General features: G+C 43.8%; 1 protein-coding gene across 1 annotated transcript; it reads right to left on the bottom strand.

Annotated features, from left to right (window-relative positions):
- Positions 1–9,864: 9,864 nt before the first annotated feature.
- LOC141050743 (sulfotransferase 1 family member D1-like) lies at positions 9,865–21,337 on the bottom strand. The gene is made up of 8 exons (XM_073547367.1): positions 21,215–21,337; positions 15,526–15,667; positions 15,266–15,391; positions 15,016–15,113; positions 12,951–13,077; positions 12,713–12,807; positions 10,234–10,414; positions 9,865–10,151 (listed from the first exon to the last, which is right to left on the bottom strand). The coding sequence occupies exons 1-8, from the start codon at positions 21,320–21,322 to the stop codon at positions 10,039–10,041; spliced, it is 990 nt and encodes a 329-aa protein (XP_073403468.1). The 5' UTR covers positions 21,323–21,337; the 3' UTR covers positions 9,865–10,038.
- Positions 21,338–22,549: the final 1,212 nt, after the last annotated feature.

Genomic DNA, 22,549 nt, shown 5'->3' with positions numbered 1-22,549 from the left:
ATAGACAAGTACAATAAACATGTGTAAGACAAGGGACACACAAGTACAGGAGGAGAGAGGACCCTGCCCGCGAGGGCTCACAGTCTACAGGGATGGGTGAGGATACAGTAGGAGAGGGTAGAGCAGGTCGTGCGGTGGTTCAGTAGACCGAGGATCATTGCAGGCTGTAGGCTTGTCGGAACAGGTGGGTCTTCAGGTTCTTCTTGAAGGTTTCCGTTGTTGGTGAGAGTCTGATGTGTTGCGGCAGAGAGTTCCAGAGTATGGGGGAAGCACGGGAGAAGTCTTGTATGCGGTTGTGGGAAGAAGAGATAAGGGGGGAGTAGAGAAGGAGATCTTGAGATGATCAAAGGTTGCGTGCGGGTCGGCACCGGGAGACCATGTCACAGATGTATGGAGGAGACAGGTTGTGGATGGCTTTGTATGTCATAGTTAGGGTTTTGAATTGGAGCCTCTGGGTAATAGGAAGCCAGTGAAGGGCCTGGCCTAGGGGGGAGGCTGGGGAATAGCGGGGAGACAGGTGGATTTGTCCGGCAGCAGAGTGTAGGATGGACTGGAGTGGAGCCAGAGTGCTAGAGAGGAGGCCAGAGAGTAGGAGGTTGCAGTAGTCGAGGCGGGAGATAAGAGCATGCACTAGTGTTTTTGTGGTTGAGGAATGAGCGGATCCGGGAGATATTTTTGAATTTGAGGCGGCAGGAGGAGGCGAGGGCTTGGATATGTGGTTTGAAAGAGAGCGCAGAGTCGAGGATCACCCCAAGGCACCGAGCGTGCGGGACTGGGGAAAGAGAGCAGCCATTGAGATTGATGGATAGGTCTGGTGGAGGGGTAGAGTGAGATGGGAGAAATATGATGAATTCTGTTTTGTCCATGTTCAGTTTGAGAAAGCGAGCAGAGAAGGCTGAGATAGCGGACAGACATTGTGGGAGGTCAGTCAGTAAGGAGGTGAGGTCGGGTCCAGATAGGTAGATCTGCGTGTCATCGGCGTAGAGGTGATACTGCAAACTGTGGGATTCTATGAGCTGTCCCAAGCCGAAGGTGTAGCTGGAGAATAGTAGGGGTCCTAGGACAGAGTCTTGGGGAACACCGACAGACAGGGGGCGAGGTGAGGAAGTGGTGTGTGAGAGGGAGACAGTGAATGTCCGGTCTGTTAGGTATGATGAGATCCAGGATAGGGCCAAGTCTGTGATGCCAAGAAATGAGAGTCTGTAGCAGTAGGGAATGGTCTACGGTGTCGAAGGCAGAGGACAGGTCCAGGAGAAAAAAATCATTGGCCCTCATAGTTTAATTTCTGATTGGTCCAGCCTTAAAAAATTCTTTAATGCAGTAGATGGGATCCTGGCACAAAATCGCAGTCACAGAAGAGCAGACCCCCCCAACCTTTACCCGCTGTACCCTCGAGTGTTTGCACGTTGATGACCGGGCCAATTTTTACAATTCTGACCATTGTTCCTTTATGTGGTTATAACTCTGTAGCTTCCACAGATCCCGGTGATTCTGAGAATGTTTTTTCGTGACATATTGTACTTTATGATCGTGGTAAAATTTTTGTGATATGACTCGGGTTTATTTGTGAAATAAAGGAAATTTGGCGAAAATTTTGCAATTTTTCAACTTTGAATTTTCATTCCCTTAAATCACAGAGATATGTCACACAAAATGGTTAATAAGTAATTTTTCCCACATGTCTACTTTACATTAGCACAATGTTGGAACATTTTTTTTTTTTTTCTGTTAGGAAGTTATAAGGCTTAAAAGGTTCACCAGCAATTTCTCATTTATACAACAAAATTTCTAAAACCTTTTTATTAGGTCCCACCTCACACTTGAAGACACTTTGAGGGGTCTATATGATAACAGATTCCCAAAAGTGACCCTATTCTAAAAACTGCACCCCTCAAAGCGCTCAAAACCACATTCAAGAAGATTATTAACCCTTCAAGTGCTTCACAGGAATTTTTAGAATGTGAAAAAAAAAAAAAAACCATTCACAAAAAATTTCAGATCCATTTTTTTTATTTTGAGAAGGGTAACAGGAAAAAATAGACCCCAAAAATTGTTGTGTAATTTCTCCTGAGCATGCCGATACCTCATGTGAAGGAGACATCCACTGTTTGGGCGCACGGCAGATCTCGGAAGGGAAGGAGCGCCATTTGACTGCAAAATTTCCTGGAGCCTTTGGCAGATGACATGTCGCATTTGGAGAGCCCCTGATGTGCCTAAACAGTGAAAATCCCCCACACGTGACCCCATTTTGGAAACTAGACCCATCAGGGAACTGATGTAGATGTGTGGTGAGCACATTGAACCCTCAGGTGCTTCATAAAAGTTTATAACTTTGAGCCATAAAAATCAAATTTTCCCCACAAATATGTTTTCAGGTCAAAATATTGCATTTTCATAAGGGTAACAGCAGAAATTGTACAGTAAAGTTTGTTGTGCAATTTCTCCTGAGTACGCCGATACCCAATATGAGGGAGAAAACTTATGTTTGGGCGCACGGCAGGGCCCGGAAGAGGAGCATCATTTGACTTTTTGAATGTAAAATTTCCTGGAATCATTAGCAAAAGTCATGCCCCGGTTGGAGAGCCCCTGATGTGCCTAAACAGTGGAAACCCCCCCACAAGTGGCCCCTTATTGGAAACTAGACCCCTCAAGGAATGCATCTGGATGCATGGTGAGAACCTTGAACCCCCAGGTGCCTTACAGAAGTTTATAACGTTGAGCCATGAAAATAATAAAATCACATTTTTTTCACAAATATGTTATTTTAGCCCCAAATTTTGCATTTTCATAAGGGTAACAGGAGAATTTGCACCATACAATTTGTAGTGCCATTTCTCCTGAGTACGTCAATACCCCATATGTGGGGGAATACGACTTTTGAGGCACAGTGTAAAGCTCAGAAGGGAAGAGGCGCCAGATTTTGCTGGAATGGTCTGGAGGAGAGGAGACTGTCCTGCAAGCTCTGGGTGCCATATCCTTGTAAAAAGAATTAAAAAAATCGGGTTATATTCACCTTCCGGCGTCCTGCGCAGCCTTACCGATGCTCCCGCCAACTCCCGTTCCCAGTAATGCCTTGCGGCAAGGACCTGTGATGACGTAGCGGTCTCGTGAGAATACAATATCGCGAGACCGCTACGTCAAAGGTCTCGCAAGGCATCACTGCGAACGGGAGCATCGCAATGATCGGGAACGCTGCGCGGGACGTCGGAAGGTGAGAAAAACACCATTTTTAATTATTTTATTATTTTTAACATATCTTTTTACTACAGATGCCGCATAGGCCGCCTCAATAGTAAAAAGTTGGTCACACTCGTCAAACACTGTTTGTGACCAACCGGTCAATCAGTTTTCCAAGCGATGCTCCAGATCGCTTGGAAAACGCTAGCATTCTGCAAGCTAATTACGCTTGCAAATCGCTAGCTTTTCCGCAGGAAAATCGCAGGAATTTAAAATGCGGTTTTCCCGCGGAATGGAATCCCGGAATTCCCTTGGTAACTTCCGCGGAATGGAATTCCGTAACGTGTGCACATAGCCTTAGAGTTTGCAGGTGCCATGACCCACTGGGAGCGCCCATGAGGTATCAGAACAGCAGAACCCCCCATAAGTGACCCCAATTTTGGAAACTATACCCCTTGGGGAATTTATAGACAGCTGTAGTGACGATTTTGACTCCATGGGTATTTTCTAGAAACATGCAGCAATGAATGTTGCTTAGTGAAAATTGAAAACTGCATTGTAGTGACCAGTACGTTGTAGTGACCAGTATGCTATGCCCAGCCCGTGCTTCTGGAGACATGCACCCGTAAGATAGGCGTGCTCTCATCGCTTCAGAAATGCCAAATGTGGACGCTATATGTGGTTTAGGTTCTCTGTGGGGCATTTGAATATCTTTTGGCAGGGGGAGGAGCCATTTAGCTTTTCCAGAGCCTTTGTGCTACCAGTAGCGTGGAAGCCCCCTATATTTTTTTTTTTTTAACAGTTGACAGATCTGATTGGGGACTTGCTTTTTTTTGGATTAAGTTGAAGCTTTTATTGGGAACATTTTACATAACGTTTGGGATCACATCCGTCGCTCTACGCTGACCACTTACATCGGGGTTTCCATCTAAATCTGAGTGACGTGATTCAGATTAAACCCCCGAGGGATTCTTTCACTATAATGAAGCAGCAGAGCTACTCTGGACTCCGTCTGGCCTCTGTTCAGCGGTGTCCTTTTCAGAGGTGCACAAAACTTTGGCTGATGGCACTTTTATGCAATCTTAAAAAGACGGACTCCGCCGAATCACAGGTCCTATGGCGCCCACAGTGCCTCCATCTGCCTCATTATAGGGAATCTTTCACCAGAGGTTCCGTCTGAATCATGTATTGCAGAGATTTACACAAACCCTGGTGCAAGCGCTCAGCTTAGAGCGCAGGATAAATGTAAGCCTAGCTTTACTGCGATCTTTGGGAGGCAGAATGAAAAAAATCAACAGCAGGTAAAGAATTGGTTTTATATATTTTTTATGACGTTCCTCATGTGATATAAGTGATTAGGCGACTTTATTCTTCAGGTTGGTGCTATTACAGCGATACCAGATTTATATCAGGTTTCTATGTTTGACTGCTGTCATACACTAAAAGATGCTTTCTATTGCAAAAATACATTTATGCATCACCACATTTTGAGAGCTATGATTTTTCCATATTTTGGCTGACAGAGCCATGTAAGGGCTTTTTTTTTGCGGGACGAGCAATTCAATTGTTTTTTTTTGGGGGGTGGGGGGGAGTGGGTGTTATGGCATCCCGTGTGTGAGAAAATTGATAAGGCAGTTTTATTCTATATTACTTACCGGTAATGTGTTTTTACGGAACCCATGACAGCACCAACGAGAGACAGAATCAGCCCTTCAAGGAAAGGGAACCCTTAAGATAAAAAGGCCAGCTCCTCTCTCCACATCAGTGGATTACAGAGCATGAGAGGACCTCCGGGTTAGTGTAAACACATGTATATACATTTATACAACTTTACTGACTATATCAATTATCCTCAACTCCACTTTACGTGGAAAACTATATACATAACCCACCAACCAAAGGGTGAAGGCTTAGTAAAGGGAGGGAATATAAGGGTGCTGTCTTGGGTTCTGTAAAAACACATTACCGGTAAGTAATATACATGTTTTCCCATCACCCGTGACAGCACCAACGAGAGAATTACTCTATCAATGAGTGACCACAGCTTGTAGAACCCTTTTCCCCAAACGTGAGATCAAAAGAGGCAGAAAGATCCAGTCTATAGTGACTATAGAAGATGGAAGGTGCCAGCCACGTAGCTGCCTTACAAGTTTGTTCAATGGATACAACTGCTCTTTCAGCCCAAGATGTTGCCATCGCCCCCTTGTAGAGTGGGCCCTCAGATCGTCCGGGACCGGTCTTCCCGCACCTACATAGGCCAACCTGATAGCTTCCCTTATCCACCTGGATAGGGTACCCTTTGAGGCTCCCATCCCCTCCCTAGAACCCTGGAAGGAGATAAACAGAGCCCTATCTTTCCTCCCAGATTTTGTTGCTAGTAAATAGTGGAGATATCTCCTGACATCTAAGGTGTGGACTTTCTTTTCCCTATCATTCTTTGGGTCAGGACATAAGGAAGGTAGAGATATCTCCTACGACCTATGGAACCTAGACACTACTTTAGGCAGATAAGCAGGATCAGATTTTAAAGACTACCCTATCATCCATTACCACAGTAAAGAGAGGATCTGCTGAAAGGGCTTGTATATCACAGATTCTCCGTGCTGATGTATGGACTACTAGGAGTATGGTTTTTAATGTAACCAGTTTCATGAACCCTCCAAGCTAAAGGTTCAAAGGGGGGTTCGGTTAAAGCATTTAAAACCAAGTTCAAGTCCCATGGAGGGACCGTGGTCATCGGGACTGGTCTGGATCTAGCGCAGGCCTTAATAAATCTGGCCACCCACCGATTACCCGCCAGGTTGTAATTATAAAGAGCCCCTAAGGCTGACACCTGGATTTTCAAAGTACTCAGTGCCAGGCCCTGTTCTTGCCCTTTCTGAAGGAACTCCAGGATCTCTTTTAGGGGTACCTTTCCTTCTGGAAAACACCCTGTGGACAATAAGAACTTTTTCCATGTACTACCATAAATTTTTGTAGTGATTTCTACTAGCAAGTAAAGTAGAGATCAAGTTGGTAGAGAACCCCCTACCCTCTAGCGTTGACCTCTCAATTTCCAGGCTGTTATGTGCAGCCCAGTCACCTGAGTATGAAACACAGGCCCTTGAGCTAGAAGGTCTGGGATCTCTGGAAGGACCCACGGCTCCATGACTGACGCGCTCCTCAGTCAAAAGAACCAGTCAAATAAGGGAGCACTCTGCAGCGCTATAGCATGAAATATGAAAATAGAATTGCATTACTGCACTAGAAACATGAAAAATTGTGAATGCTTAGCGCATAAATTGGCCAATTCATGTGTACCTGGCAGCCACGATAAGGCGATTCTCGTTTGCCAGGACCTAACGCCAATTGTCTCTTAGACAGTCAACATCTGTGGGAACCTAATATGAATCCTCTCTTGGACTAAAGTCTAAATCTCTATGGAGGGGTATGATCCTGTTGCAATTAATAATGCCTGAGGCTAAGGGGCGGAGTGCTCAGTCAGAAGTCTAATACAAATATCAAAAAACTGACCATCACATTCAAACATAAATCAGGTCTGAACAGGGGTGCTTACCTAGAATAGCAAACTCAAATACAATCAAATAAGGCAGCACTCTGGAGCGCTATAGAATGCAAACGTGAAATATGAAAATTGAATTGCTGCCAGGTACACATGAATTGGCCAATTTATACGCTAAGCACTCATTTTTTCAAATTTCTAGTGCAGTAATGCAATTCAATTTTCATATTTCATGTTTACATATTATAGATCTACAGAGTGCTGCCTTGTTTGATTGTATTTGAGTTGGCTACTTTAGGCAAGCACCTGTTCAGACCTGATTTATGTTTGGCTGTGACGGTCAGTTTTTTGATAATTGTATAGCCAAAAGAACCAGGGCCTCTTGGGCCAAAAGGGGGCTAGGAGTATTACCCTCGCCCCTTCTTGCCTGATCTTCCTGAGGACTGCTGGGGTAAAGGCGTAGGCCAGGAAAAAACCCCATTTGATTTGAAAGGAGTCTACCACCTGGGGATTTTCTTTCGGATTCAGGGAACAGAACTTTTCCACTTTACTGTTCTGTCGAGTGGCAAAAAGATCGATCTCTGGTTCCCCCCACATGTCCACCCAGCATCTGAATACTGATGTTTTGAGGGACCATTCTCTCTGCAGAAGTGGCCTGATGCTCAAAATATCTGCTGTTACATTGTCCTTTCCCTTGATGTGGAGCGCAGACAGTGATAAGATGTTCTACACGAGGCTGAAAATTCGTTTGGCTACATGCATTAAGGCCCAGGACCGTGTGCCCCCTGATGATTAGGTATGCCACAGTGACCTGGTTGTCTGACAATATCCTCACATGATGGCCTCGCATGGACGGTAAGAGACTCTGTAGTGCATTTTCTACCGCCCGAAGCTCTAACATTCTGTATTTGAGGAGGCTTCCCTTTCTATTGATGACCATGTCCTCTGAACCAGATGGTTGTCCAGATGTGCTCCCCACCTTCCGGGGATTGGCGCCTGTGGAGTCTTCAAGAACTTGTTCAGGCCCTTTAAGTTGAAGATTGTCTGGTATGAGCCATCCGGCTTCTTTATTAGAAACATGGGAGAGTACAACCATTTCCCTTCTTCTCCCACTGATACATCCTGCAGAACATTTTTTCTCAAGAGGCACAGAACCCGATTCCTGTGCTATCTGCTCTGAGACGGACGCTCGTGGGGTGGGATGCCTCCCAAACTCCAGTCTCAAACCTGCCCCCACCAGGATGAGAATCCAAGGACTGGATGATATTTTCTCCCAGGCTGGAAGGAAGAGGGAGAGCCTTCCTCCTACCTGGGGAAGAAAGTTATTTGGAGGACCTCCGACCACTTCAGGAAGAAGAGGTACCGAACAGGAACCCCTTGGACTTTTTCGGTCCGTGATCCCGTATCCTCTGTTCCATGGATGTTCTTCAGTTGTATGTTTTTTCCCCGAAAGGACTGCCTGAAGGAAGAGAAGGGAGGCTTAGGGAACCCCTTTTTCTTATCAGCCACTTTTTCCAAGATGCCATCTAGAGATGAGTCGAATAAATATTGTCCTTCACAGGAAAAGAACATAGCTTCCCTTTTGCCTGAACGTCCCCTGGGCAGCTTTTCAACCAGACGGCTCTCCGGCCTGCGTTGGATAGTGCGGCCGATCTTTTGGCCAGTCTGGCTGAGTCAGCCGACGCATCTGCCAAAAAGGCTGCTGCTCCCATGATCGGGAGCGTGGTTCTAATGACATCACTGGACGAGCCATTGGCCATCTGATCCTCCAACGTGCGCAACCTGACCATAAGGGACCTTGCTGTGCAAGTTGCCACGATGGCTGGTCTCAATGCCCCTGTTGATGACTCCCAACAGGAGGCAGGATGTTATCCAAAAGGTGTCCCCTTAGGGACCGCGGAATCTTCAATCCTGGAAGAGCTGCGCCGACTTGTCCTGGAATCCTTGGCCCTGCGTGCCCCACTGAAACGTCCGGCACTCCGATCCTGGTGAGGCTGGAGTCAGGAGTCGCTGCAGCTGATCTGGCTCCCAATGCTGCTGCTGTGGCTGCAGGCTCTGTGGAGAGGGCTGCTGTGCCTCCATCGCTGCACTGGTGCCCCGGCCTGGCCGGCGATCCTCCTTTAAGAACTATGTCCGTAGGGGATCTGCCAGCCGGCGTCCCCTGCAGCTTCTGGTACCGCCCCTGGAAGTTGATTCTCGGGTGCAAAGGTCCCCGCTGCGTCATCAGAGCGCGACTTACTGTTCCCGGCCGCGCCCCGACACCGCGCCGGGATGCAGGGCTGCCGGCTACCATTGGGTGATGGCGCCGCAGGCTCCTGTACGACCAAGACCTTACCGGGTTCCCCGCGGCGCTTCCATACCACTGGCGCTGGCCGAAGTAGAGACGGTGCCCTGCCGCCGCCAACCGGCCCAGGCCTGGGAACTTCTTTCTTCTTCTTGTGATGTCGCCATACAGGTAAAGTCTCTGGCTGTCAAGATCAGGAAACTACTGAGGAGCCGCCCTTTTTATCTTAAAGGTTCCCTGTCCCTGAAGGGCGGACCCCCTCTCTCGTTGGTGCCGACATGGGTGATAGGAAAAATCTGTGTCGATAATTTATAAGACCTGTAACATTTTCATTTTTAGGTCTGTGATACTGTGTTAGGGTTTGTTTTCAGCTGATGTATTGATGCTAGATTGTCATAGATATCACATCTTGATCATGTTTTTATTGCATTTTTGGGTAGAATTACTGTGACTGGAAAACTTCAATTCTGGCATTTCATTTTTTCTCTTTATTGCTTTTAACTTAAGGGTGAATTAATTTAACATTTTGATAGACTTGACTTTTGCGGACGTGGTAATACTAAAATTTATTGATTTTCAATTTCCTAATTTTTAATAAAGGAAAATGAGGACGATTCAGATTTTCTCTTCATATTTTTAGAAATATATATTTTTTTATTTTAAGTACCATTAGGGGGACTTGATCTTGCGTTCCTCCTATTGTGTATTCTATAGATTGCAATATAATAGAATTGGGAGTATATTATAGAAATCACGGTGTCCTATCTTTACAGCAGGCACAGGAGCTTTCCGCCGTGGTGACCCATGGGCACCTCGTTCTCCTCTCCCATTTTTTCTCGTGAATACATATTGCAGTTTCCTAGTATTACTTTATGGCTATTAATCATGTAACACCGGCAAGTAACACAGCGTCTTTTATTTTCACTGGATGTAAAAGTACAAACAAGAAGCTCATAAAAAACGAGCACCAAGGAAATAGGCAGCGTCATTACTGTTAGTGACTACAACCTATAAAATATCTTTATGTGCAGTGATAAAGATTGAGATAAGGAGAAGGGCTTTGCAGGCGGCAGTCTTAGTCCTCGAAGTGGAAGGTCAGGTCGGTATCGGCCATCTCCCTTTTATAATACTCATCAAATAATTCATTTTGAGCCACCGTCAGATGGTTCTTCCAGTCTCCGCAAATCCCTAAAATGGCAGAAATACAGGCTTGAACAGCTATAAACACCACCTACCATCAGTACTGACACTCCCCAGAAGAACTTTATACCTTTCCTCATGAAGGGAGAGATGTTGTGGTCCATGACGGAGGAAGGGATGGAGCTGTAGTTGGCCATGTGGTTGTCTTTCATGGCCTTGAAGGTGGTGTGCTGATTGATCTTTTCCAGGACATCTTCAGGAAGATCCTTCCCTATGAACTTCATCACCTTCCTTATCTGCCGGTCTTGGTCCTGGCACCAAATTGATGGTAAGAGTTTAGAAAGTTGTCCCAGCTCCTTGTCTAATTCCGTCTTTATCTTTATGGTCACACTGCTGCTGTGTTTGACATTTCTGGATGTGGATTGTATACATGCACCGTTCAGATGCATGGGTAATTGAATTTCTATACAACTGAATTTAGTCTAAAACTTTAGAGGAGCCACAAATGGTGGTGGAGGAAAAGAGAAAAGGAGGTACACAGAGGAGGACCCACAAATAGTGGTGGAGAAAAAGAGAAAAGGAGGTACACAGAGGAGGAGCCACAAATAGTGGTGGAGAAAAAGAGACAAGGAGGTACACAGAGAGGAGGAGCCACAAATAGTGGTGGAGAAAAAGACGAGGAGGTACACAGAGAGGAGGAGCCACAAATAGTAGTGGAGAAAAAGAGAAGAGGAGCTACCCAGAGAGGAGGAGCCACAAATAGTGGTGGAGAAAAAGACGAGGAGGTACACAGAGAGGAGGAGCCACAAATAGTAGTGGAGAAAAAAAGAAAAGGAGGTACACAGAGAGGAGAAGCCACAAATAGTAGTGGAGAAAAAAAGAAAAGGAGGTACACAGAGAGGAGAAGCCACAAATAGTGGTGGAGAAAAAGAGAAGAGGAGCTACACAGAGAGGAGGAGCCACAAATAGTGGTGGAGAAAAAGACGAGGAGGTACACAGAGAGGAGGAGAAAAAGAGATGAGGAGGTACACAGAGAGGAGGAGCCACAAATAGTGGTGGAGAAAAAGACGAGGAGGTATACAGAGAGGAGGAGCCACAAATAGTGGTGGAGAAAAAGACGAGGAGCTACACAGAGAGGAGGAGAAAAGGAGGTACACAGAGAGTAGGAGCCACAAATAGTAGTTGAGACAAAAAGATATCAGGAGCAACAAATAGAGAGAGAAAAAGAGAGTAAACAAGACAATAGAAAAGTCACAGATAGATGCATCACATAAAGAGGAGAGCCAAAGAAAGACAGAACCACAATTAGTGGAGGAGAAAAACAAGAGAACCACAGAGAAAGAAGAAGCTACAAATAGTGGTGGAGAAAAAAGTGAGAAAAGCCAAAGAGATAGGAGGATCCATAAATAGTGAAGGAAAAAAAATAGAGAAGAGCAGCCACAGAGACAAGCCACAAAGAGTGGAAGAGAAGAGGAGCCACAGAGACAAGCCACAAAGAGTGGAAGAGAAGAGGAGCCACAGGGAAAGTAGGGGGCACAAATAATGGTAGAGAAAAGAGGAGCAGAAAAAGAGAAGAGGAGCCACAGAGAGGAAGCACAAATAGTGGTACAGAAAAAGAGACTAGAGACAGAAAGGAGGGGCCACAAATAATGCAGGAGAAAGAGAGTAAAGGAGACACAGATAGAAAAAACACAAACTGGGCAGTCACATAAAGAGGTGGTGCCACAAAGAAAGGAGGGACCACAAATAGAGGAAGTACAACAAACAGGAGGGTTCTCAAGATAGAAAAAAAAAGGCGAGACAGAGGATGTGCTAAAATCAATGTGTTTCTCTGAAGTCCGAGTGGCTCTGTGACTGAGTGAAGTGATGGCTCCGCATCTGCATCTACATGGTGGCTATAGCTGTACCGCCTCCCTCCTTACTCACCCTGATAAGGTTCACTCGCCCGTATAATACAACCCAAACATTTTTTACATATGGCCGAGTCCATTCACCTAATCTACACTGGGTCTATGACATGCTATTGAGGAATACTGGAATTGATAACTACCAATACAATTGTAAATGCACACTGGCGCTAACCTGAAGTGAACTGCTAGAAGCTGCTGGCCCCCTGGCAGGTTCTGTGAGCAACCCTGCCTTTATAAAGTACTGTAGAACAAGTCACACCGTGGCTGCAGCACTGTGAGCGTATGGATATCTGGAGGGTCCCTCGAAACGCATCGGGAATCGGCCCCTGTAAGTGTCCGTTACTTTGGACAGGTGACGACACCGCTAACGACACCCCCCCCCCCCCGATCACGGTGGCGCCATTGGCCGGAGCTCACCGCTACACGCTGCAGTCACGAGCGCGTGGAGAACTTTACTACAACGGGAGGACGCTCCCCATCTCGACATACCGGATCCAAGCGCTGCATCTCTACAGGACCAACAGAAAGCCGGCATCTCCGGGCACTCCGAAGTAAGGGCCAGAGTATCTATATGATATTTTAGTGGGCAGAGACCTCTCGACCTTGGAGCAGCAGGTTTGCAGCACAGATGCCAGAGATCCATACGCTAACAACCACGGCGTGACTTTTTTAAATGGAATTGATAACTCCATCTCTCACCTCCAACATGTCCTCATAGAAGAGGTAGAGGATGTCTTTCTGATGTCTGTTCTTCCACCAGCCCTTCACGTGATCACTCCATGACCCAAAGGCAACTACGGAGAAAAAGCAAAAGGATAATCAACAATGAGGTCAAAGTGTGAACAATCACAACACAGAGGAGGGTTTTCAGTGCCTGATGAGAGTCGTAGCTTCATAACAGCTCTTGTCACCCCGTGGGTGGGTATATTACATCTACCTTTCCCTTCTATGAACGTGTGTAGATATTCTTCAAAAGTGCCCGGATCTGGGTGCACAACGGCCATACGATAGAAGTGATAATACGACACCAATACGTCCTTAGGATTACGAGCCATGTAAATGATCTACGGAAGAAGTCACAATAAAGTTGCTGAAATTCTCTGCAGTGAAAAGGGAAAGGAAAACACAGAAATTTACAATTGTAGGTCTGGACTGGGTCAGCAGCAAGTTGTAAAGAATAAAATATGGTCCTGGATATACAGTGAGAGTGTGACCAAGGTTTACAGAAGGCTAGGTGAACCCTTTATAGCAACAGAGTACGATAAAAGCCTACAGAACGACATTTTAGAAATAGAGTATGGCCAAGGTCTGTGATAGGATGTAAAGTCATGACCAAGTGTTGGCACCCTTGAAATTATTCCAGAAAATTATTGCAATTACACATGTTTATTTCCTTTGTGTGTATTGGAACTGAGGAACAAATGTCAAATTCAGCATAATTTCACACAAAACTCCAAAAAGGGGCAGGATAAAGCTGTGAGCACCTTTCCAAATTTGTGGGTAAACAACTTTCTTTCCAGCATGTGATGCTCATTCCAGCTCACCAGTGGCAAGTAACAGCTGTGGACAATATGAAAATCACCCCTGAAACCAAATAAAAAGGGCAGAAGTTGACTCAGTCTTTGGATTGTGTGTCTGTGTGCCACGATAAGCATGGAGAACAGAAAGAGAAGAAGAGAGCTGAGGATTTGAGATCTCAGTGTTACGAGTCCATCTCCAGAGATCTTAATGTTCCTTTGTCAGTGGTGCGCAATATAAATCAAGACGTTTACAACCCATGGCACTGTAGCTAATCCCCCTGGACAGCAGAGAAAAATTGATGAAAGGTTGCATCGCAGGATAGTCAAGTAGCAGCTGCAAACAAGTTCCAAAGAGATTCCAGCTGTCCTGCATGCTCAGGGTGCATCAGTGTCATAGCAAACTATCCACCGACATTTCAATAAAATGAAACGCTATGGCAGGAGACCCCTGGAGGACCCCACTGCTGATACAGAGACATTAGAAAGCTAGACTGCAGTTTGCCAAAGTGTACACGACTAAGCCAAAATCCTTCTGGGAAAGTGTCTTGTGCACAGATGAGACCAAGATAGTTTTTTGTTAAAGCACATCATTTTACTGTTTACTAAAAGCAGAATGAAGCCTACAAATGGGAACAGTACCTACAGTCAAATATGGTGGAGGTTCAAAGATGCTTTGGGGTTGCTTTGCTGCCTCTGTCACTGGGTGCTTTCACTGTATGCAAGGCCTCATGAAATCTGAAGATTAGCAAGGGATTTTGTGTTGCAATGTAGTGTCCAGTTTCAGAAATCTGGGTTTATGTCCTAAGTCATGGGTCTTCCATCAGTATAATGACCACAAATATACTTCAAGAAGCCCCCCAAAATGGATGGAAATAAAGCACTGGAGAGTTCTAAAGTGGCCAGCAATGAGTCTGGAGCTAAATCCCACTGAACATATGTGGAGAGATCTTAAAATTGGTGTTGGGAGAAGATACCTTCAAATATGAGAGAACCGAAGAAGTTTGTAAGAAGAGTCGTCCAAAATTCCAGCCGAGAGGTGCAAGAAGTGTGTTGGTGGTTATAGGAAGAGATTGATTGCAGTTATTTATTCCAAGTGTGTGCAACCAAATATAACGTTGAGGGTGTCAACAAAGAGATGGAAAACTTAGTTTAAGTAAGAAATTGTCGTGGCTCGCCAATTGGCATGGTCATTGGAAAAGAAATGGGTCATTCATCACAAGACAACACAAACCTTTTACGGAGAAGCCTGTATACAAAAAAAAGAGATCACATAAAATAAGAGGAATAAACAGGCCTTCAATGGAGGCAAAGACCAAAGATTTACAGCAAGAGATATAGGCCACGGAGAACTAGAAAGGAAGATCTAAGCAACCGGCAAGAGAATAAGGAAATCGAGGCTCCACGTCACTCCAGGCTGATGAGAAAGATGCAAGGTTATGATCAGCCTCGATCTACAAGGAGCTCTCCTCATACTCCCAGTACCTTGCATTTCTTTTCCCAGAAGCTTCTTGGCAGGAGGTGCACGGGTAAATGAGTTTTGATGATGCGTGGAGACTCCCTTGCATTCAAGATCTCAGTTCCTGAGGGAGAGGTAACAAGTTGGACTTGTAAAAGAACGTCTCGGACAATGGAAGTTACATGGCCAATGGTTCATCCAGTTCACCGGAGCTTCTGAGTTGGTGTAACCTGGCCATTTGTAGAGAAGATAACAAACCATTGTCACATCAGTTACCTGTGGGCATGTTGGGCACCGCATACTCCAGAAAGGGCACCCGCTCAAATATAGCGCCACGTTGGGTTTTCGCTACATCTCCATTATGTAGCATTAGGTCCAAAATCTCACTCATCCACGTAGTACCTATTAGGAGTCAGCATGGACATAAGTCACACGTATATGCCAATATGGAAACCACCAGGATACTATCAGCAGTGATGCCCCGGGATGGGGCTCTTAGTACTTTATGTTATACTTGGGGAAAAAAATGGTCTCACCAGATTTCGGGTAGGTAGCTATCAGCAGGTCCCCATCTCTGGCCTGGAAGCGCTGAACATTCTCCCAATTTTCTGCAAAGGGTCCCAGGGTGGGCATCCCACTCACCACTTTAATTGGAGGACGATCAACCATGTCGGCAACCTAGGAGATAGGTGGGGAGCGTTTACAAGAGGTGAGAGATCTGGATAGAACTAAGAAGACAACTTGAGAGATGAGGAGGACGTAAGAAATGATGTAACACAGAAGACGATTTCAGCATTGGACTGTCAACTTCCCACTACCTCCTCTCTGTGGGTGCCCACCAAAAGCAGGGTGCCACTGGTTGGGGTAGTTGGCCTTGGAAGCCCCGGAGTCGCAGATGTTCTAATTACTGGTGACTCAGCAGAAGGGTGAGACTGTCTACACCACCTTGTGTACTGGCTGGGACTGTTCTATATGTTATGAACTGTTGGTGATCCAACTAAATATCCCATGGGGAAGGAGAATGGGCATTTAGTGGGATGAACCCTGGTCCATGTGGTGTTTCTAAAGCCAGTGGACGAGAGCACTCACTGACCCTTGTGTCTCCACAGTGGACAGTACTGTACAATTATATTCTTATACATAGGGGGCAGTATTATAGTAGTTATATTCTTGTACATAGGGGCAGTTTTATAGTAGTTATATTCTTGTACATAGGAGGCAGTATTATAGTAGTTATATTCTTGTACATAGGGGCAGTATTATAGTAGTTATATTCCTGTACATACGGAGCAGTATTATAGTAGTTATATTCTTGTACATAGGGGGCAGTATTATAGTAGTTATATTCTTGTACATAGGGGGCAGTATTATAGTAGTTATATTCTTGTACATAGGGGGCAGTATTATAGTAGTTATATTCCTGTACATACGGAGCAGTATTATAGTAGTTATATTCTTGTACATAGGGGGCAGTATTATAGTAGTTATATTCTTGTACATAGAGGGCAGTATTATAGTAGTTATATTCCTGTACATACGGAGCAGTATTATAGTAGTTATATTCTTGTACATAGGGGGCAGTATTATAGTAGTTATATTCTTGTACATAGGGGGCAGTATTATAGTAGTTATATTCTTGTACATAGGGGCAGTATTATAGTAGTTATATTCTTGTACATAGGGGGCAGTATTATAGTAGTTATATTCTTGTACATAGGGGCAGTATTATAGTAGTTATATTCTTGTACATAGGGGGCAGTATTATAGTAGTTATATTCTTGTACATAGGGGGCAGTATTATAGTAGTTATATTCTTGTACATAGGGGCAGTATTATAGTAGTTATATTCTTGTACATAGGGGGCAGTATTATAGTAGTTATATTCTTGTACATAGGGGCAGTATTATAGTAGTTATATTCTTGTACATAGGGGGCAGTATTATAGTAGTTATATTCTTGTACATAGGAGCAGTATTATAGTAGTTATATTCTTGTACATAGGAGGCAGTATTATAGTAGTTATATTCTTGTACATAGGGGGCAGTATTATAGTAGTTATATTCTTGTACATAGGGGGCAGTATTATAGTAGTTATAGTCTTGTACATAGGGGCAGTATTATAGTAGTTATAGTCTTGTACAAAGGGGGCAGTATTATAGTAGTTATATTCTTGTACATAGGAGCAGTATTATAGTAGTTATATTCTTGTACATAAGGGGCAGTATTATAGTAGTTATATTCTTGTACATAGGGGGCAGTATTATATTAGTTATATTCTTGCATATAGGAGCAGTATTATAGTAGTTCTATTCTTGTACATAGGAGCAGTATTATAGTAGTTATATTCTTGTACATAGGAGCAGTATTATATTAGTTATATTCTTGCATATAGGAGCAGTATTATAGTAGTTCTATTCTTGTACATAGGAGCAGTATTATAGTAGTTCTATTCTTGTACATAGGAGCAGTATTATAGTAGCTATATTCTTGTACATAGGGGCAGTATTATAGTAGTTCTATTCTTGTACATAGGAGCAGTATTATAGTACAGTCATGGCCAAAAGTTTAGAGAATGACACAAATATTAATTTTTACAAAGTCTACTGCTTCATTTTTTCTAATGGCAATTTGCATATTCTCCAGAATGTTATAAAGAGTGATCAGCTTAACAGCAATTACTTGCAAAGTCAATATTTGCCTAGAAAATTAACTTTATCCCCCAAAACACATTTCAACATCATTGCAGCCCTGCCTTAAAAGGACCAGCTAACATCGTTTCAGTGATTGCTCCATTAACACAGGTGTGGGTGTTGAGGAGGACAGGGCTGGAGATCAATCTGTCATGATTAAGTAAGAATGACACCACTGGACACTTTAAAAGGAGGCTGGTGCTTGGCATCATTGTTTCTCTTCTGTTAACCATGGTTATCTCTAAAGAAACACGTGCAGTCATCATTGCACTGCACAAAAATGGCCTAACAGGGAAGAGTATCACAGCTAGAAAGATTGCACCTCAGTCAACAATCTATCGCATCATCAAGAACTTCAAGGAGAGAGGTTCCCTTGTTGCCAAAAAGGCTCCAGGGCGCCCAAGAAAGACCAGCAAGCACCAGGACCGTCTCTTAAAAGTGTTTCAGCTGCGGGATCGGGCTACCAGCAGTGCAGAGCTTGCTCAGGAATGGCAGCAGGCAGGTGTGAGTGCATCTGCACGCACTGTGAGGCGGAGACTCTTGGAGCAAGGCCTGGTTTCAAGGAAGGCAGCAAAGAAGCCACTTCTCTCCAGAAAAAAACATTAAGAACAGACTGATATTCTGCAAGAGGTACAGGGAGTGGACTGCTGAGGACTGGGGTAAAGTCATTTTCTCTGATGAATCCCCTTTTCGATTGCTTGGGACATCTGGAAAACGGCTTATTCGGAGAAGCCCAGGTGAGCGCTACCACCAGTCTTGTCGCATGCCAACTGTCAAGCATCCTGAAACCATTCATGTGTGGGGTGGCTTCTCAGCGAAGGGAATGGGCTCTCTCTCAGTCTTGCCTAAAAAAACAGACATGAATAAAGAATGGTACCAGAATGTCCTCCAAGAGCAACTTCTCCCAACCGTCCAAGAGCAGTTTGGTGATCAACAATGCCTTTTTCAACATGATGGAGCACCTTGCCATAAAGCAAAGGTGATAACTAAATGGCTCAGGGAACAAAACAGAGATTCTGGGACCATGGCCTGGAAACTCCCCAGATCTTAATCCCATTGAGAACTTGTGGTCAATCATCAAGAGACGGGTGGACAAACAAAAACCTTCAAATTCAGACAAAATAAAAGCATTGATTTTGCAAGAATGGACTGCTATCAGTCAGGATTTGATCCAGAAGTTGATTGAGAGCATGCCAGGGAGAATTGCTGAGGTCCTGAAGAAGGGTCAACACTGCAAATATTGACTTGCTGCATTAACTCATTCTAACTGTCAATATAACCTTTTGTTACTCATAATATGATTGCAATTATATTTCTGTATGTGATAAAACCATCTGACAAACACACATAAAAACCAGAGGCCAGCAGATCATGTGACAATATAATATTTGTGTCAGTCTCAAAACTTTTGGCCATGACTGTAGTTATATTCTTGTACATACGGGCAGTATTATAGTAGTTATATTCTTGTACATAGGAGCAGTATTATAGTAGTTATATTCTTGTACATAGAGGCAGTATTATAGTAGTTATATTCTTGTACATAGGAGGCAGTATTATAGTAGTTATATTCTTGTACATAGGAGCAGTATTATAGTAGTTATATTCTTGTACATAGGAGCAGTATTATAGTAGTTATATTCTTGTACATAGGGGCAGTATTATAGTAGTTATATTCTTGTACATAGGAGCAGTATTATAGTAGTTATATTCTTGTACATAGGAGCAGTATTATAGTAGTTATATTCTTGTACATAGGGGCAGTATTATAGTAGTTATATTCTTGTACATAGGGGGCAGTATTATAGTAGTTATATTCTTGTACATAGGAGCAGTATTATAGTAGTTATATTCTTGTACATAGGAGCAGTATTATAGTAGTTATATTCTTGTACATAGAGGCAGTATTATATTAGTTATATTCTTGTACATAGGAGCAGTATTATAGTAGTTATATTCTTGTACATAGGAGCAGTATTATAGTAGTTATATTCTTGTACATAGGGGCAGTATTATAGTAGTTATATTCTTGTACATAGGGGGCAGTATTATAGTAGTTATATTCTTGTACATAGGGAGCAGTATTATAGTAGTTATATTCTTGTACATAGAGGCAGTATTATAGTAGTTATATTCTTGTACATAGGAGCAGTATTATAGTAGTTATATTCTTGTACATAGGGGCAGTATTATAGTAGTTATATTCTTGTACATAGGAGCAGTATTATAGTAGTTATATTCTTGTACATAGGAGCAGTATTATAGTAGTTATATTCTTGTACATAGGAGCAGTATTATAGTAGTTATATTCTTGTACATAGGAGCAGTATTATAGTAGTTATAGTCTTGCACATAGGGGCAGTATTATAGTAGTTATATTCTTGTACATAGAGGCAGTATTATAGTAGTTATATTCTTGTACATAGGAGCAGTATTATAGTAGTTATATTCTTGTACATAGGGGGCAGTATTATAGTAGTTATATTCTTGTACATAGGGAGTAGTATTATAGTAATATTCTTGTACATAGAGGCAGTATTATAGTAGTTATATTCTTGTACATAGGAGCAGTATTATAGTAGTTATATTCTTGTACATAGGGGGCAGTATTATAGTAGTTATATTCTTGTACATAGGAGCAGTATTATAGTAGTTATATTCTTGTACATAGGAGCAGTATTATAGTAGTTATATTCTTGTACATAGGGGGCAGTATTATAGTAGTTATATTCTTGTACATAGGAGCAGTATTATAGTAGTTATAGTCTTGCACATAGGGGCAGTATTATAGTAGTTATATTCTTGTACATAGGGGCAGTATTATAGTAGTTATATTCTTGTACATAGGGGCAGTATTATAGTAGTTATATTCTTGTACATAGGGGCAGATAATATTCTCAGTTCGTGGTGTCTGTTCCTTTTTGGGACAGATAAGAATATTATCTTTAGTGTTGTTGATGATCTGAGTTAGCAGAAACGTTCCCTCTCCTTTTCCTAATCTACACACAATATGTCTGCTGGTTCGGAGGCCTCTGTCGTTACTTTCAGCCTCTAACCATGGTGACACAGTTCTGACCTGTGATCTTGACACTTATGAAACAGATTGATTGAGTTTATAATCACAAGACGTTGGTCGTGACTCGTTCGGTTAATAGAAGCCGCCCGGTGTGCTCGGATCATCAGAATCAGGCCGTGTGCACACATTGAGTATTTGGTGAGTTTTTTACCCCAGTATTATTAAGCCAAAACCAGGAGTGGGTGATGAATGCAGAAGTGGTGCAAATGTTTCTATTAGGCTTTTCCTCTGCCTGTTCCTCTCCTGGTTTTGGATGTGTGCATGTGGCCTTAGTCCGGTGTGTTCGGATCATCGGAACCAGCCCAGAATCTATAGGATTCCCTTCCACTTCCTTTTTTCCCTAGACCGGTGCATTTTCTAGTCGGAAGAACTGGACAGTTCTCACCGGGCCTCGGATTCTGGAAGTCGGACTTGGTTCTGAGGTCCGAGACAATCCATCAGCATTAACCCTACACGTACCTGAGGATGGCAGCAGCTGCTCTCCCGGCACTCATCAATGAGAGGACTGACTGAGCCAGAAGAGCCGGGGCGGTACCTGCAGTGCTGGAGCTCACCATGTGACCTCATTGTTAACCCCTTCACCCCGACGGGTGCAGCGTCCTCTAATCATCTGATTATTTTGGGTTACTGAGAACTTGTATGTAGCCCGACCTAGATACAGCAGAATGTATCACAAGATTACATACATGTTCCCGCCTGAAAAAAAAAATATTTGTTGCAGTAGATGGGATCCTGGCATAAAGTCGCAGTCACAGAAGAGCAGACCCCCCCAACATTAAGGCTGTGTGGCCACATTGCGTTTTTTTTAAGTATTTTTGCCACTTTTTTCTGCAGCGGAAACGCTTAAAAAACGCTATTAAAACGCATCCCATGCAATCCTATGGGATTTAGCAGGTGCTGTGCCCACGCTGCAGAATCGCATAGCAGTAAAATCCGCAGCATGTCCATTTATTCTGCGGAATCGCAGCGATTCCGCCACCATAGGATTGCACTGAAACGCTCAATTTACACACGACATTTCCACAGCATTTCTGCAACGTGGGCACGTAGCCTTAAAGAGAGGGACATGAATAGCCGCCTATGAAACCCCTTATTGTGCTCACCCACTAGGATTTCCTATTTATGGCCCCCATACAGTGTGATGCCAGTAAAAATGCCAAACGCCTGCACACGCCAAAATACCCCCAGAGTGAATTCTCCCCACAATTTGTGTCCAAAGTACTTCTCACACTGACTCCAAATTCAGTATAATCCACTCTACCCTTCACACTGTATAATGTCCCCATAGTTCCCCCACAGTCACACCACACTGTATAATGTCCCCATAGTTCCCCCACAGTCACACCACACTGTATAATGTCCCCATAGTTCCCCCACAGTCACACCACACACTGTATAATGTCCCCATAGGTCCCTCACAGTCTCACCACACACTATATAATGTCCCCATAGTTCCCTCACAGTCTCACCACACACTGTATAATGTCCCCATAGTTCCCCCACAGTCACACCACACACTGTATAATGTCCCCATAGTTCCCCCACAGTCACACCACACACTGTATAATGTCCCCATAGTTCCCCCAGTCACACCACACACTGTATAATGTCCCCATAGTCCCCACAGTCACACCACACACTGTATAATGTCCCCATAGGTCCCTCACAGTCTCACCACACACTGTATAATGTCCCCAAAGTTCCCTCACAGTCTCACCACACACTGTATAATGTCCCCATAGTTCCCTCACAGTCACACCACCCACTGTATAATGTCCTCATAGTTCCCACAGT

The sequence above is a fragment of the Dendrobates tinctorius genome, unplaced genomic scaffold, assembly GCF_039654945.1.
Source record: "Dendrobates tinctorius isolate UK_male_01 unplaced genomic scaffold, ASM3965494v1 ptg000152l, whole genome shotgun sequence".
NCBI classification, from domain to species: Eukaryota; Metazoa; Chordata; class Amphibia; order Anura; family Dendrobatidae; genus Dendrobates; species Dendrobates tinctorius.
Note: the sequence above shows the minus strand (reverse complement) of the source record. Positions and strands in the feature narration are given on the sequence as shown.